The sequence below is a fragment of the Saccoglossus kowalevskii genome, chromosome 10, assembly GCF_978046115.1.
Source record: "Saccoglossus kowalevskii chromosome 10, keSacKowa6.1, whole genome shotgun sequence".
Lineage (NCBI taxonomy): Eukaryota > Metazoa > Hemichordata > Enteropneusta > Harrimaniidae > Saccoglossus > Saccoglossus kowalevskii.
The window spans coordinates 17,496,487-17,515,349 of NC_140650.1; the positions used below are offsets into that span (position 1 = coordinate 17,496,487).

Here is an 18,863-nt window from a genome sequence, read left to right on the forward strand (position 1 = left end):
CTGATATTTGGTCACGCAAACTTGATACAACCATAGAAAGAGGTCTCTGATACAACAATAGACAAAAATATCAATAGATACGGTCTTTCGCACGCGTGTAATGTAAACAACCATTAACAGCTTGCTCTTTTTGGAGGTGCGAGCAGCGCCCTCCACCGACGACTAGGGTTACGCGCTTCGATCGGAAAGGGGGTCACCTCCCGGAAAATTTGTTAACTGAGGTTGTATCGACTAAAAGAAAAAAAATCAAATTCCTCATTTTAGACCAATTTTAACCCAAACCGGTTTTCAATGCATGTAAGATTTGACGTCATGTCAGACATCAACTATTCATGTTCATGTTCGTGATACAGGGCGACGGCGATAACATCGAGTACACTGACACACAGTGACTGGCAGGTCAATGACCTTGCGACGGAGAAGTTAGAATGTCACTCGCGAAATGTCACTCCAACCCAAGGTCGCTGTATTGATTTATTGATTAAAAAAACAACAACTCCGCCGCGCTCAGTGGATCGTTCCAGGACAGCCGCAGCTAGCTGCAGTTGTTGTTGTTCTTCATTTAATAGCTTATACATTTAGCGAAAAGGTAAGCACATCTCTGTGAAGTTATCTGCACCGTCATGTATCTGAGTTTTAGCGTTAAGTTGGTCGCACCCGCAAAAATTACTCCGTGGGCGAACACAAACCAGTGAAACAAAATCTTTTTTGAGACAAGCCCCATCAGGCCCGTAGCCAGCACTTTTGAATAGGGGGTTCGAAAACAACAATACTGTAAAATGACTAATTTTCACTGGGTTTAAATTTCACTGATTTACCATTTCAGGCATATTCAGTGGGTTTTAAATTCACGGTTTCGTCATTTAGATAATGTGTTCTATGCTAAATTTTACATATTCACTGGGTTTTAATTTAGCGCATTTTTCCAGTCAGCGAAATAAGCTAAATTAAAACCCAGTGAATAATTACCCCCTTTACAGTACTATATTTAACGTGAAACGACCAGTCTTGTCTAATCGTTTAAGCCTGATATAACATATTTTGGGATTCCAGCTATTTTTCACTTCAATTAATTTTAACCAATATGAAATACAACGCTTGAAATAACCACAGCATAATGGCAGCCTTCCACATTCGTCGAACATCGCTACATTGTTCGTACAACTATTAAGTAGATATCTGCAAAATGTTGTCTGTACCCTCTCGATTTCCGAATTTTCGTACCCCTATATCGCTACCATAAGAAATAGCTGGCACAATGATTGCATCAAACAAATTAAATGCACTAACCAATGGCACATCAGCAAGTTTCTCACAGTATGTACATTTTGTGGTTCACTGTAAAGCTGTTTTGGAGGGCGGTAACATAATAGGCATATAGTGGCAGTTTAGCAGCGGTCTCAGTAGACTTCAATAACTACATCTTCTTTTTATGAACCCACTAAAAATATAGTCAATTTTCTAAGACATCAAAGAGAAACGTGTCAGGCACTATATATATGTCTTTTTCACCATATGTTATCGGGAATTGTGAGATATTGGCATATATGCTTGCCATATGAAATAATCAGTAATATGCCCTAAAACAGACAAACTAGGAAAGTACAGTGCCGTGTTGTCCTATCAATCTCGTTTGATCCCCACACTTTACAAACAGAGCGAACACTAGCACAAGACAAACTGTCCTATTCAGAACCTCCACATCCTTCAGAGAGTTACTACCATTACATTATTGTTTCAATGTTGTTTTAATATTTAATATCAGCTGCTTGAACGCGATCTTCATTACACCATCGCGGAATCGCCGTATAAAAGCTTGCCCATTTATAACAACTATATTTTTGATTGGCTGTTGTGGAGCTGCGACGGCATAACTTCACGATTGACATTTAAAGCTCCTTGCCACCAAAATGCTCATTACTATGCAATGTCGGTTGAGTCTGACAGTTACTTCACTGATATTAATTTTATTTAATACTGTTTGTTTTATTATGTTCTAATCTACGATCATAAAACTATTCATTCCAAAATTTAGGGGGTTCGACCGAAAACCCCCCCCCCCAAACTACGGGCCTGGCCTCATTCAATTTCATGAGTTAGTCCACAGAGTCCTTGGTAATATTTGATTCTAGAATGACTTAAAAAGCACTATATACAAGAATACACAACAACTATGTATGTACATTGAACCTTGTACAGGAAATGACTATTTCGTGACCAAATAATTTCCAAGATGTAAATTCTTGTACTGTTTTTTATGATGTCCAACTATGTTAGACTTTAATATCACAATGTTTCAGAATGGGGTTAAATTTGGGCGAAAGAGTAGCGTGAGAGGGCGGAAGAAACAAGCGAGAGGTCAGAAAAATGTACCATAATTATGATTCCAAGCGGAAGAGCAAGACCTTTCCACAGTAGAAAGACCTACTGTAGTGGTTGTAAAATGGGGGGGGGGGGGATTCGCCACGAAGCAAATAGGTAGAAAAATTTGTTTTCAATAACCACTTGTTATATTGAACACTAGTGTTGTGTTCGGGGAGCGGGAACTTCGCCTCGCTTGGCTGATGCCGCTTACACCTAGAAATACGTACCTGTGAGGGGGAGGGGCAGGGGTTATTTTTTTGTTCGTACAACGTAAATTGAAAAAATAAATTCCGTAATTCTGTAATCACAGGCTAGACGTACAACGTAATTGTCGCATACGACTTACGTACCACTTCCGTGTCACTGAGAATGTTCTAGAACCGTACTGTGTCCGGGTGGAATATTTTAGATTTTTTTAGAAACTGGTTGAATAGGTAATAGAACACTGTAGGAGGCAATAGAAGGTAATGGAACATTCTAGAAATTGGTAGTAAGTTCCAGACTCATTATGTATGCTGATGTAATGGTCTATTTATAGACAGTGTGGGTATATATAGGGGAGTTGTTCAGCACTGAGTTCAAATGGGAGATCTCGTTGAATTGTATTGGAGTTTAAGTATCTAGTTATTGGAGTAGTGGTGTTTTACCGCGTTATTGTACTTGATGTTTGCAGAGTATAATAATACCAGTACCAGTTGAAACCTCATCTGTTGGCTCCGTGTTCGTATTTTATCATCACCGCCAGGGAAGTCTTTCTGTTACTGTTGCCATTTTGGTATTTGAACCATCACACCTGTACTATACCAATTACGGAAATTGTAAATTGTAAAAAGCCCTTTTTATTTCCCTTAAAACTGTACCAGCAACCCCCTTGCCCCCTTCTACCAGTCCATTACAGATAATCCAGCTTTATTCACACAAACAGTCAGCTGAGATAACCCATCGCTGTGCCGTTCGCTCTTGTTTCCTTCTCTTACAAAGGTTACCAAGGCTCTAAGGCAAGCAGCCAATCACCAATCATAACAACCCTCTATTCCACGGTGTTTGCCACACTTGTACTACTTTGATATATTTGTACTCATGTATGCATAATTAGTTAATTTGCATATTGTTGGCCGTCTTTATCATACAGTTTAATTATTGTAATTCCTAAAATGCGATAGAAACATTATTTTCCCAAATTAATAAAAACAGGGTAACAAATCACGTCGCATGACAGATACTATAACTTGGCAATGACGATATGCAATATGAAAAATGCTAATTTGTGCAGCCATAAATATCATATTTTTTTTTATACTTGTTGTCAAGTTGTTTCCTGGTATATGAATATTAAAGAAATTACATGATTTATTTATATGGTGTATTCAATAACTGTGATAACAATTAAATCACACTCTACTGAGTGTATTTATATTAGTCAATACTTTCAACAAAGAGGGTTTCAAACTAAACTCTCTATTCCTGTACTACCATCTCTAGAACATTATACAATATTTAATATAATCCACAATATAAAAGAAGCAAAGTGTTCAATTTAATGATATGTGACAGGTCAAGTACATGCGGGCTTTTTCTGTGGTTTAATATTTTGAATAGCCACATTTTCTGATTTCTACTGTTACATTATTAAAATACGGGGAATATTTAGTGGTGTCACGAACCAGTTTCTCATATCACAGCCTAAGTGACCAATAATATAAAAACGCTCCCTAGATCCAGATTCACCGGTAAGTCAGTTATTTTATACAGTCTCACAGTTAAGGAGCGTATTTTCGCAAGTGTCCCAAAGAAATGAACTTTGTTAACCATTACACACCAGATCTGAAACCACAGTCTGTTATAGAGATGCACATGTGATATTTACAGAAACCATGTACGAATGCTCTTGTGCAATCACTCATTTTATGCAACGAATTTAAGAAGTACTACTATGTTTTCATGCATACATTTTTATTAAATTTCAGGGTGTCCAGTCATTGCAATGTTGCAATAGGTGATTTTCCGTACAATTGCGAGATCTCGCGAGATGCATGAAAGACGCGCGTCGAACGTCTGCCGCAAAAATCGAACGATTTGATTTTGAACTCGAATTTCCTTATTTCGTAGCTCACACCGACCGGCCGATCTTCGACAGAGGAATATTGCTTCCGAATACCCTTACTTAATCGAAATTGCCTATCATCAAATGTGGACAGCACATTATTAAGCATGGAAATGTCCCCAAAATACTTTCGCGTTTGTCGAATCCCACGCGATGTTTGACGCCACTACGACGCTATGACCTTTGTTTGTCCTGTTTTACGTTCGATTTCACGCATAACGCGTGATTCTCGCAGTGTACGGAAAATGATCTATTGTCACGACTCGGTTATTAAGCATCCTTTTTTGGGGGATGCCCGGTGGCCGAGGGGAAGACGTGTAGTGGCGTGAAGCTAGGCGATTGGGTGCCGTACGCGAGCGCCGGTTCGAGTCACGCACGCAGTACGTATTTACTATAATTAGACATAGTCTTTACCTTGCCGTTTATTCGGTGTTATTTGCTTACTATTGTCACGGCGATTTTTGCAAAATCAGGAATTGTGAACTGAATCTTGTAAATATGTTTGTTTGGATGTGTGTTTTTTCCCACAAAAATGGCGTAAAGAATAAAAGCAAATTATTACATTGGAGATTATAATATTTCATCTCTTTTTGATTGACACTATTTGAATTTAACAAGTATGTGGATCCCATTTCAGACCATATAGCTAAACAAGTACATTCCAAATTGAGACACATCCACTTAATTTGAATAGAAAACAGCGAATACCGAATGATTACACTCATATTTCCTATAACAATCAGCCATATTTGTAATTAATACTATTTTTTCAGTAACGATCAACCATATTTGTTAACACTAACTCTATTTTTAATAACGATAAACCCAATTTGAAAATAACCCTATATTTAATAACGGTCAACCCTATTTTAATACAAACCCTATTTGTAATACCAACCCTAGTTGTGATACCAACCCTATTTGTAATACAAACCCTATTTGTAATACAAACCCTATTTGTGACCGGTAACTTGTTAAATCTAGTCATGAATATTACTTCTGTATTTCGTTATTAAAAACAACAAATACGTAACAAAACGAATATATGTTTATGACAGAAACCTAAGATCAATGAACCATTTAATATATAACACTATGTCATGATTAGTTTACTGTATTATTATTATTATATTTTAGATTTTTTTATTTGATAATTTCAAAAAGAATCACTCGACTAATACGTGGACCCCCCGGGGGTACATATAACTTGCCTAATGGGAACGTACCCCAGAAACTGAATGGGTCTCGTCTTTTTTGGAGTGGTTTTTTTTTTTTTTTTTTTTTTTTTTTTTTTTTTAATATATATTTTTGTGCCAGGCGACAGTTCTGGACATTGAATGTCACCGTTGTCTCTCCTGACTTTTTTTTTGTATGTGCAAATTGCAAGTGCTAGTGCTGACACATAGTGCATTTTGCCACAGAAGTCATATTCATGTTTGGGACTACATGACAGGGCTGTGTGGCCATCTCTCTGTCAAATGGCAATTTGTAATGCGCTATCCTGGCGTCAACCAGGCTCGGTCGAACACAAGCACCTGCGGACCTTAACAAAGGTTCCCCCAAAGTCGCATTCGTTAGTGAATGAATCTCGGCCAGTGGAATTGGCCTTCCCATTGAGTCTGTGGCACACTCACCCAGGGTAGGGGTTGACCCTTTGATATTCAGCCTAAGGTAGGATTTGAACATGGGTCTACCGATCATGAGTCTGGAGCGACAACCACTATGCTACCAGTGGTCTTTTTTGGAGTTTAGGTATAAGTATCTGTCTTATTTCTGGTCATGATGGGTATAAATATCGGTAATAAATATGCTCTTATGTAAGTGACAGAGGTGTTTCTATGGTCAAAATACATATTTTAATAAATCAATATACAATGCAACTGTTGGCTTACATGTGCTTCTATTGGAGATACTCTTCTTAGACTAGTAGATCAAATGCGGTAACTGTTTTATTTGGAATAAACAGTGATGACAGAAATGGTAGCTTGATATAAATATGGGGATAGATTTCGCCACTATCCAGGTATAAAAAATGGTCATCCTTTTGCGCACTCAGGGGCACCTCCCTACCCAGCTTTGTATCAACTGCCCCCACCCCAGGACGTGGACACAATTCGTGATGAATACATGGAATTCGGTAAAGATAGTTTGATTTAAAATTGAACTTAATTGCAGTCAACGCCCCCATAGAAAGGGCGTCAGGACGATTTATGTCCATGTGAAATGTGTGTTTTCAACCACAAAGTTATTACGCACACACACAAATCACATTGTTTTACTATTTTTTTTTATATATTTTTTTTTCTCCCCAGTTTGCAAACTTGAAACATGATTGTTCGTCACGCAGAAGACGTCGCCGTAACAACCCTCCCTAACTCAGACTTAAAAGGACGACTTCTAGTTGCGAGCGATGACATCATGGGTCATATTGCATATGATGTTTCCGTGGAAGCTGGCGAAACTGTGAAACTTAGATCATCAGATAGCGGTCAATTCGACCATATATATTACTGCATATCTGGTACCGGTGATGTGAAGGTCTCTAATGGAGGTTCATATAAGCTGAAACCAGACAGTGTTGCCGCCTTTTCTTCTGGCATTTCGGCCGAGCTGTGCGTTGAGACAAGACTCCGACTCTATGTCGTGTATTGCAAAGATGTCAACCCATCCACCGAACGTGCTGTGCTAAGATCGCTTGACGATATCGTCGACACACAGAGAGATGTTGACTGGAAAAGGGGACAGAGTCGCCGATTTTTGCTGAAGGCGGATGGATTTGGTATCAGCTTAACAAACACGACAGGCAAGCAACCGCCCGCAAAGCTTGGATACATGAACCACGCCGAATCTGTGTATTGCATTGCCGGCCAAGTTAACTATTCTTGGAACGAGGGTGCCGAATCAGTTACGTCACGCGTCTCGCCCGGCGAAGGAACCATGTATAACTTGAACAACCACGACAAACACGTGGTGTCTGCAAAGAGTAGTGTATCTCTGTGTATTTTCTACCCACCTCTTCGGGGCGACGAAAATCACAACCATGATGGCGGCTACTCAAGTTATGATGTTTGAATAATGAACTTATTAAAGACACATTAAAGCGGGGGGAGTCGTCACCTGCGCATGCGTCAGGCGGCCATAGCGTGTCATCGTTTACAAACAAACGTCTACCCATGAGTCTTTGCGTTTTTAGCGTGTGTTTTTATCATCGCTTGTGACTCAATTTCTGCGCGTGCGCAGGTGACGACCCTCCCGCTTTAATCAGTGGTTTATCGCAAATACATAAAATCGTTCTATGTATATTCGACTATCGGTCACTTTCTATTTGTTTGGTTAATAAAGTGTATATGTACCAAATGTAGCTAATAAATTACCTCTCAATAATAACAATCTGTTCAATACACTCAGTAGACACAGATAACGTTGAAGATGTTGGTATTTAAGGTACATTCAGATTATAACGTAGCCCTTTGTGTAACCCCCCCCAGACAGATACACTGGTAGATATTTTCTGTGAAGTCAACTGAAAAGATATATATCTAGATTCCTTTTGGATAGTACTTCTCAGTTCCTTGTTTAAAAAGACATACCCATAATTGTGTGCCCTATTCTTTAGATATCTCAATAACCAATTATCAGATTTCAATGACACTTGGTACATTGATGATCTCGGATAATGTGCAGACCTGATCAGTTTTGGGTTGAAATCCTTGTATATTGATGACCTAATTTTCATATTCATTAGCTAATTTTAAACATTCTCACTTGTTTCTCAAGTGCAATTTAATAATATTTAATACACAAGGCACATAGATGGCATAGAATAATGCGCAGATTTAATTAATTTCTTGTTGCAATCTGTTTTAATCAACCACGTGGTACATATGTGCATTCAGATTAATCCTCATATCTGATTATTCCAGAGTTCAAATATACATGGATATTAATTACCTACTTAAATGGATTCTTGTGACCTTACAAATATTATTCATAACTGTAATATCTCAAGCACTGTTGCAGATAAGGACTTGCAACTAGTACTATGGTGGTGGAATTTGACAAGAGATGTAACTAATATACTAAGTATCAGATGACCATATATGGTCATGTGACCTTAATATTCTGCGTAACTGTAATATGATAAGTACTGTTGCAGATCGGTAAATGCAACAAATGCGATAGAGAAAATACTTATTTGTAATTCATGCCCCCAATACCCTCGGGACACGGGAGTTCTGTTTCAGCTTTCTTTGATATTTGCATTTAATAAAAGACAACAAGTTCCGTTCTGCGCTATGTCAGCTTAGAACATCATCCCACAACCTTCGGGTTAAATCTGATCGTAAAATAAACATACGGAGGAATATGAGAATCTGTAAATTATGTAATTTAGGGTTGGTTGAGGATAAATACCATTTTTGTCTTGTATGTCCACGTTATGTAAATCTTAGCAAAAATATTTACCTATATTTTATCTGTCAAATCAGACTTACGAAAAATTTCTTAGTTTAATGCAGTTTGACAACTTATCAAATTTCAAAATTTGTATTCTACGCTTCTAAACACAGAGTCAATCTATTTAACCAGTTGTGACTAGTAGATTCAACAATTATTTAAAGGAATCCCTCTGTATGTATTTTTCTATTTTTTTTTTGATTTATTGTACCATAGGCCTGAGGCCATTGTATTGAATAAAATTCATATTCATATATATATATATATATATATATATATATATATATATATATATATATATATATATATATATCGCTTTCTGTTGTAGTTAGGTATACGCATAAGGGAAGTTTAGAACGCTTTCTACATGTATATACAAATATTGATAGTTCATTTAAAGTCATCAAATATTGCTTCAAAAAGTGAAATTGAGTAGTCGATTTCCATTAACAATATTTACTGATATTTGGTCACGCAAACTTGATACAACCATAGAAAGAGGTCTCTGATACAACAATAGACAAAAATATCAATAGATACGGTCTTTCGCACGCGTGTAATGTAAACAACCATTAACAGCTTGCTCTTTTTGGAGGTGCGAGCAGCGCCCTCCACCGACGACTAGGGTTACGCGCTTCGATCGGAAAGGGGGTCACCTCCCGGAAAATTTGTTAACTGAGGTTGTATCGACTAAAAGAAAAAAAATCAAATTCCTCATTTTAGACCAATTTTAACCCAAACCGGTTTTCAATGCATGTAAGATTTGACGTCATGTCAGACATCAACTATTCATGTTCATGTTCGTGATACAGGGCGACGGCGATAACATCGAGTACACTGACACACAGTGACTGGCAGGTCAATGACCTTGCGACGGAGAAGTTAGAATGTCACTCGCGAAATGTCACTCCAACCCAAGGTCGCTGTATTGATTTATTGATTAAAAAAACAACAACTCCGCCGCGCTCAGTGGATCGTTCCAGGACAGCCGCAGCTAGCTGCAGTTGTTGTTGTTCTTCATTTAATAGCTTATACATTTAGCGAAAAGGTAAGCACATCTCTGTGAAGTTATCTGCACCGTCATGTATCTGAGTTTTAGCGTTAAGTTGGTCGCACCCGCAAAAATTACTCCGTGGGCGAACACAAACCAGTGAAACAAAATCTTTTTTGAGACAAGCCCCATCAGGCCCGTAGCCAGCACTTTTGAATAGGGGGTTCGAAAACAACAATACTGTAAAATGACTAATTTTCACTGGGTTTAAATTTCACTGATTTACCATTTCAGGCATATTCAGTGGGTTTTAAATTCACGGTTTCGTCATTTAGATAATGTGTTCTATGCTAAATTTTACATATTCACTGGGTTTTAATTTAGCGCATTTTTCCAGTCAGCGAAATAAGCTAAATTAAAACCCAGTGAATAATTACCCCCTTTACAGTACTATATTTAACGTGAAACGACCAGTCTTGTCTAATCGTTTAAGCCTGATATAACATATTTTGGGATTCCAGCTATTTTTCACTTCAATTAATTTTAACCAATATGAAATACAACGCTTGAAATAACCACAGCATAATGGCAGCCTTCCACATTCGTCGAACATCGCTACATTGTTCGTACAACTATTAAGTAGATATCTGCAAAATGTTGTCTGTACCCTCTCGATTTCCGAATTTTCGTACCCCTATATCGCTACCATAAGAAATAGCTGGCACAATGATTGCATCAAACAAATTAAATGCACTAACCAATGGCACATCAGCAAGTTTCTCACAGTATGTACATTTTGTGGTTCACTGTAAAGCTGTTTTGGAGGGCGGTAACATAATAGGCATATAGTGGCAGTTTAGCAGCGGTCTCAGTAGACTTCAATAACTACATCTTCTTTTTATGAACCCACTAAAAATATAGTCAATTTTCTAAGACATCAAAGAGAAACGTGTCGGGCACTATATATATATATGTCTTTTTCACCATATGTTATCGGGAATTGTGAGATATTGGCATATATGCTTGCCATATGAAATAATCAGTAATATGCCCCAAAACAGACAAACTAGGAAAGTACAGTGCCGTGTTGTCCTATCAATCTCGTTTGATCCCCACACTTTACATACAGAGCGAACACTAGCACAAGACAAACTGTCCTATTCAGAACCACCACATCTTTCAGAGAGTTACTACCATTACATTATTGTTTCAATGTTGTTTTAATATTTAATATCAGCTGCTTGAACGCGATCTTCATTACACCATCGCGGAATCGCCGTATAAAAGCCCATTTATAACAACAATATTTTTGATTGGCTGTTGTGGAGTTGCGACGGCATAACTTCACGATTGACATTTAAAGCTCCTTGCCACCAAAATGCTCATTACTATGCAATGTCGGTTGAGTCTGACAGTTACTTCACTGATATTAATTTTATTTAATACTGTTTGTTTTATTATGTTCTAATCTACGATCATAAAACTATTCACTCCAAAATTTAGGGGGTTCGACCGAACGCCCCGACCCCCCCCCCCCCAAACTACGGGCCTGGCCTCATTCAATTTCATGAGTTAGTCCACAGAGTCCTTGGTAATATTTGATTCTAGAATGACTTAAAAAGCACTATATACAAGAATAAACGACAACTATGTATGTACATTGAACCTTGTACAGGAAATGACTATTTCGTGACCAAATAATTTCCAAGATGTAAATTCTTGTACTGTTTTTTATGATGTCCAACTATGTTAGACTTTAATATCACAAGGTTTCAGAATGGGGTTATATTTGGGCGGGTGGACGAAGCTGTTTAAAAAAATGTCTGAAAGAGTAGCGTGAGAGGTCAGAAAAATGTACCATAATTCCAAGCGGAAGAGCAAGACCTTTCCGTAGTAGAAAGACCTACTGTAGTGGTTGTAAAAGGGGGGGGGGTTCGCCACGAAGCAAATAGGTAGAAAAATTAGTTTTGAATAACCACTTGTTATATTGAACACTAGTGTTGTGTTTTGGGAGCGGGAACTTCGTCTCGCTTGGCTGATGCCGCTTACATCTAGAAATACGTACCAGTGGGGGGGGCAAGGGTTATTTTTTTGTTCGTACAACGTAAATTGAAAAAATAAATTCCGTAATTCTGTAATCACAGGCTAGATGTACAACGTAATTGTCGCATACGACTTACGTACCACTTCCGTGTCACTGAGAATGTTCTAGAACCGTACTGTGTCTGGGTGGAATATTTTAGATTTTTTTAGAAACTGGTTGAATAGGTAATAGAACGATATATTGAAGATAATATTTGGTAATCGTAGTCCTAAATAACTATTAAAAATAGCTAGACGTTTCGAGCAATGGCTCTTTATCGATAGCATAGAAGCAAGTGTGATAACGTACAGGTAGAACATAGGAACGTAAGAACGCGCATGAACTATAAGTTAGAATCACAAAAAATTCCACAATAGAACAAATAACGCGCCCTAGGTAGTGAGCTCAACAAATGAGTTGAACTGTTTGTTAATACCATGGGGTTCTTTAGTTCCAAGGCGGAATATAGTTTCCTCCTCGACACGCCTGAGCTGATTTTCGTTGCCATTGACAACACATACACCAGAAATAGACATATCTGTAATATTATGTCCACTAGAATTAAAATGAAGTGAAACCGGATAATAACGATTTTTCTGTCTAGTTTGCCGTAGATGCTCAGCAAACCGATCACCCAGTCGACGAACTGTAGAACCAATATAAAGTTTCCCGCATCTAATACATGAAATGCAATATACAACATTCATAGTGATACAACTGAACGGATATTTGACCTCAACATCTCCCTTGGGACCAAATATACGATTAGTGTCTGTAATAAAAGGACAAGTATTACACCTAGGACGATTACACGGGACAGAACCATATTTCTCAGGGTCTCCCCTTTCACCCGTATGCACCAATAACCTCCTTAAATTAGTGTCACGGCGCCAGGCAGTAGTAGGCATTAGTGGAAACGTAGAACTTGTCTCCTCACTGGTCTGTAAAATGTGAAAATGTTTGTACATAATGTTTTTAATCCTGACATTTAAAGGATGGTACGTAAGTGCCAAAATTACACGATCCATATATACGATTAGTGTCTGTAATAAAAGGACAAGTATTACACCTAGGATAGGTTATCCGTTTGGATCGTGTAATTTTGGCACTTACGTACCATCCTTTAAATGTCAGGATTAAAAACATTATGTACAAACATTTTCACATTTTACAGACCAGTGAGGAGACAAGTTCTACGTTTCCACTAATGCCTACTACTGCCTGGCGCCGTGACACTAATTTAAGGAGGTTATTGGTGCATACGGGTGAAAGGGGAGACCCTGAGAAATATGGTTCTGTCCCGTGTAATCGTCCTAGGTGTAATACTTGTCCTTTTATTACAGACACTAATCGTATATTTGGTCCCAAGGGAGATGTTGAGGTCAAATATCCGTTCAGTTGTATCACTATGAATGTTGTATATTGCATTTCATGTATTAGATGCGGGAAACTTTATATTGGTTCTACAGTTCGTCGACTGGGTGATCGGTTTGCTGAGCATCTACGGCAAACTAGACAGAAAAATCGTTATTATCCGGTTTCACTTCATTTTAATTCTAGTGGACATAATATTACAGATATGTCTATTTCTGGTGTATGTGTTGTCAATGGCAACGAAAATCAGCTCAGGCGTGTCGAGGAGGAAACTATATTCCGCCTTGGAACTAAAGAACCCCATGGTATTAACAAACAGTTCAACTCATTTGTTGAGCTCACTACCTAGGGCGCGTTATTTGTTCTATTGTGGAATTTTTTGTGATTCTAACTTATAGTTCATGCGCGTTCTTACGTTCCTATGTTCTACCTGTACGTTATCACACTTGCTTCTATGCTATCGATAAAGAGCCATTGCTCGAAACGTCTAGCTATTTTTAATAGTTATTTAGGACTACGATTACCAAATATTATCTTCAATATATCATACTTATCAGTCCGAGCAGCGTTTATTTATTTATAAACTACTATTAGGTAATAGAACACTGTATGAGGCAATAGAAGGTAATGGAACATTCTAGAAATTGGTAGTAAGTTCCAGACTCATTATGTATGCTGATGTAATGGTCTATTTATAGACAGTGTGGGTATATATAGGGGAGTTGTTCAGCACTGAGTTCAGATGGGAGATCTCGTTGAATTGTATTGGAGTTTAAGTATCTAGTTATTGGAGTAGTGGTGTTTTACCGCGTTATTGTACTTGATGTTTGCAGAGTATAATAATACCAGTACCAGTTGAAACCTCATCTGTTGGCTCCGTGTTCGTATTTTATCATCACCGCCAGGGAAGTCTTTCTGTTACTGTTGCCATTTTGGTATTTGAACCATCACACCTGTACTATACCAATTACGGAAATTGTAAATTGTAAAAAGCCCTTTTTATTTCCCTTAAAACTGTACCAGCAACCCCCCTTGCCCCCTTCTACCAGTCCATTACAGATAATCCAGCTTTATTCACACAAACAGTCAGCTGAGGTAACCCATCGCTGTGCCGTTCGCTCTTGTTTCCTTCTCTTACAAAGGTTACCAAGGCTCTAAGGCAAGCAGCCAATCACCAATCATAACAACCCTCTATTCCACGGTGTTTGCCACACTTGTACTACTTTGATATTTTTGTACTCATGTATGCATAATTAGTTAATTTGCATATTGTTGGCCGTCTTTATCATACAGTTTAATTCCTAAAATGCGATAGAAACATTATTTTCCCAAATTAATAAAAACAGGTTAACAAATCACGTCGCATGACTGATACTATAACTTGGCAATGACGATATGCAATATGAAAAATGCTAATTTGTGCAGCCATAAATATCATATTTTTTTAAAACTTGTTGTCAAGTTGTTTCCTGGTATATGAATATTAAAGAAATTACATGATTTATTTATATGGTGTATTCAATAACTGTGATAACAATTGAATCACACTCGACTGAGTGTATTTATATAGTCAATACTTTCAACAAAGAGGGTTTCAAACTAAACTCCCTATTCATGTACTACCATCTTCAGAACATTATACAATATTTAATATAATCCACAATATAAAAGAAGCAAAGTGTTCAATTTAATGATATGTGACAGGTCAAGTACATCCGGGCTTTTTCTGTGGTTTAATATTTTGAATAGCCACATTTTCTGATTTCTACTGGTACATTATTAAAATACGGGGAATATTTAGTGGTGTCACGAACCAGTTTCTCATATCACAGCCTAACTGACCAATAATATAAAAACTCTCCCTAGATCCAGATTCACCGGTAAGTTAGTTATTTTATACAGTCTCACAGTTAAGGAGCGTATTTTCGCAAGTGTCCCAATAAATGAACTTCGTTAACCATTACACACCAGATCTGAAACCACAGTCTGTTATAGAGATGCACATGTGATATTTACAGAAACCATTATTTCTGGTCAAGATGGGTATAAATATCGGTAATAAATATGCTCTTATGTAAGTGACAGAGGTGTTTCTATGGTCAAAATACATATTTTAATAAATCAATATACAATGCAACTGCTGGCTTACATGTGCTTCTATTGGAGATACTCTTCTTAGACTAGTAGATCAAATGCGGTAACTGTTTTATTTGGAATAAACAGTGATGACAGAAATGGTAGTTTGGTATAAACATGGGGATAGATTTCGCCACTATCCAGGTATAAAAAATGGTCATCCTTTTGCGCACTCAGGGGCACCTCCCTACCCAGCTATGTATCAACTGCCCCCACCCCAGGACGTGGACACAATTCGTGATGAATACAAGGAATACGGTAAAGATAGTTTGATTTAAAATTGAACTTATTTGCAGTCAACGCCCCCATAGAAAGTGCGTCAGGACGATTTATGTCCATGTGAAATGTGTGTTTTCAACCACAAAGTTATTACGCACACACACAAATCACATTGGTTTACTATTTTTTTATATATATATTTTTTTCTCCCCAGTTTGCAAACTTGAAACATGATTGTTCGTCACGCAGAAGACGTCGCCGTAACAACCCTCCCTAACTCAGATTTAAAAGGACGACTTCTAGTTGCGAGCGATGACATCATGGGTCATATTGCATATGATGTTTCCGTGGAAGCTGGCGAAACTGTGAAACTTAGATCATCAGATAGCGGTGAATTCGACCATATATATTACTGCATATCTGGTACCGGTGATGTGAAGGTCTCTAATGGAGGTTCGTATAAACTGAAACCAGACAGTGTTGCCGCCTTTTCTTCTGGCATTTCGGCCGAGCTGTTCGTTGAGACAAGACTCCGACTCTATGTCGTGTATTGCAAAGATGTCAACCCATCCACCGAACGTGCTGTGCTAAGATCGCTTGACGATATCGTCGACACACAGAGAGATGTTGACTGGAAAAGGGGACAGAGTCGCCGATTTTTGCTGAAGGCGGATGGATTTGGTATCAGCTTAACAAACACGACAGGCAAGCAACCGCCCGCAAAGCTTGGATACATGAACCACGCCGAATCTGTGTATTGCATTGCCGGCCAAGTTAACTATTCTTGGAACGAGGGTGCCGAATCAGTTACGTCACGCGTCTCGCCCGGCGAAGGAACCATGTATAACTTGAACAACCACGACAAACACGTGGTGTCTGCAAAGAGTAGTGTATCTCTGTGTATTTTCTACCCACCTCTTCGGGGCGACGAAAATCACAACCATGATGGCGGCTACTCAAGTTATGATGTTTGAATAATGAACTTATTAAAGACACATTAAAGCGGGGGGAGTCGTCACCTGCGCATGCGTCAGGCGGCCATAGCGTGTCATCGTTTACAAACAAACGTCTACCCATGAGTCTTTGCGTTTTTAGCGTGTGTTTTTATCATCGCTTGTGACTCAATTTCTGCGCGTGCGCAGGTGACGACCCTCCCGCTTTAATCAGTGGTTTATCGCAAATACATAAAATCGTTCTATGTATATTCGACTATCGGTCACTTTCTATTTGTTTGGTTAATAAAGTGTATATGTACCAAATGTAGCTAATAAATTACCTCTCAATAATAACAATCTGTTCAATACACTCAGTAGACACAGATAACGTTGAAGATGTTGGTATTTAAGGTACATTCAGATTATAACGTAGCCCTTTGTGTAACCCCCCCCAGACAGATACACTGGTAGATATTTTCTGTGAAGTCAACTGAAAAGATATATATCTAGATTCCTTTTGGATAGTACTTCTCAGTTCCTTGTTTAAAAAGACATACCCATAATTGTGTGCCCTATTCTTTAGATATCTCAATAACCAATTATCAGATTTCAATGACACTTGGTACATTGATGATCTCGGATAATGTGCAGACCTGATCAGTTTTGGGTTGAAATCCTTGTATATTGATGACCTAATTTTCATATTCATTAGCTAATTTTAAACATTCTCACTTGTTTCTCAAGTGCAATTTAATAATATTTAATACACAAGGCACATAGATGGCATAGAATAATGCGCAGATTTAATTAATTTCTTGTTGCAATCTGTTTTAATCAACCACGTGGTACATATGTGCATTCAGATTAATCCTCATATCTGATTATTCCAGAGTTCAAATATACATGGATATTAATTACCTACTTAAATGGATTCTTGTGACCTTACAAATATTATTCATAACTGTAATATCTCAAGCACTGTTGCAGATAAGGACTTGCAACTAGTACTATGGTGGTGGAATTTGACAAGAGATGTAACTAATATACTAAGTATCAGATGACCATATATGGTCATGTGACCTTAATATTCTGCGTAACTGTAATATGATAAGTACTGTTGCAGATCGGTAAATGCAACAAATGCGATAGAGAAAATACTTATTTGTAATTCATGCCCCCAATACCCTCGGGACACGGGAGTTCTGTTTCAGCTTTCTTTGATATTTGCATTTAATAAAAGACAACAAGTTCCGTTCTGCGCTATGTCAGCTTAGAACATCATCCCACAACCTTCGGGTTAAATCTGATCGTAAAATAAACATACGGAGGAATATGAGAATCTGTAAATTATGTAATTTAGGGTTGGTTGAGGATAAATACCATTTTTGTCTTGTATGTCCACGTTATGTAAATCTTAGCAAAAATATTTACCTATATTTTATCTGTCAAATCAGACTTACGAAAAATTTCTTAGTTTAATGCAGTTTGACAACTTATCAAATTTCAAAATTTGTATTCTACGCTTCTAAACACAGAGTCAATCTATTTAACCAGTTGTGACTAGTAGATTCAACAATTATTTAAAGGAATCCCTCTGTATGTATTTTTCTATTTTTTTTTTGATTTATTGTACCATAGGCCTGAGGCCATTGTATTGAATAAAATTCATATTCATATATATATATATATATATATATATATATATATATATATATATATATATATATCGCTTTCTGTTGTAGTTAGGTATACGCATAAGGGAAGTTTAGAACGCTTTCTACATGTATATACAAATATTGATAGTTCATTTAAAGTCATCAAATATTGCTTCAAAAAGTGAAATTGAGTAGTCGATTTCCATTAACAATATTTACTGATATTTGGTCACGCAAACTTGATACAACCATAGAAAGAGGTCTCTGATACAACAATAGACAAAAATATCAATAGATACGGTCTTTCGCACGCGTGTAATGTAAACAACCATTAACAGCTTGCTCTTTTTGGAGGTGCGAGCAGCGCCCTCCACCGACGACTAGGGTTACGCGCTTCGATCGGAAAGGGGGTCACCTCCCGGAAAATTTGTTAACTGAGGTTGTATCGACTAAAAGAAAAAAAATCAAATTCCTCATTTTAGACCAATTTTAACCCAAACCGGTTTTCAATGCATGTAAGATTTGACGTCATGTCAGACATCAACTA

The 18,863-nt window shown here is 37.7% G+C and overlaps 2 protein-coding genes across 3 annotated transcripts; both read left to right on the top strand.

The window, feature by feature from the left end:
• The first annotated feature begins 462 nt into the window (after positions 1-462).
• LOC146737915 (uncharacterized) lies at positions 463-7,858 on the top strand. Of its 2 annotated transcripts, none has more exons than XM_085504733.1 (2): positions 463-589; positions 6,781-7,858. In XM_085504733.1, the coding sequence occupies exon 2, from the start codon at positions 6,797-6,799 to the stop codon at positions 7,538-7,540; it is 744 nt and encodes a 247-aa protein (XP_085360859.1). In that variant the 5' UTR covers positions 463-589; positions 6,781-6,796; the 3' UTR covers positions 7,541-7,858. The 2 variants fall into 2 exon arrangements, with proteins under 2 accessions (XP_085360859.1, XP_085360860.1); XM_085504734.1 differs by lacking the exon at positions 463-589 and adding an exon at positions 3,756-4,848.
• Positions 7,859-9,844: 1,986 nt separating this feature from the next.
• Positions 9,845-17,018, top strand: LOC146737916 (uncharacterized). Its single transcript, XM_085504735.1, has 2 exons — positions 9,845-9,971; positions 15,941-17,018. Exon 2 carries the CDS (start codon positions 15,957-15,959, stop codon positions 16,698-16,700), a length of 744 nt encoding a protein of 247 aa, XP_085360861.1. The 5' UTR covers positions 9,845-9,971; positions 15,941-15,956; the 3' UTR covers positions 16,701-17,018.
• Positions 17,019-18,863: the final 1,845 nt, after the last annotated feature.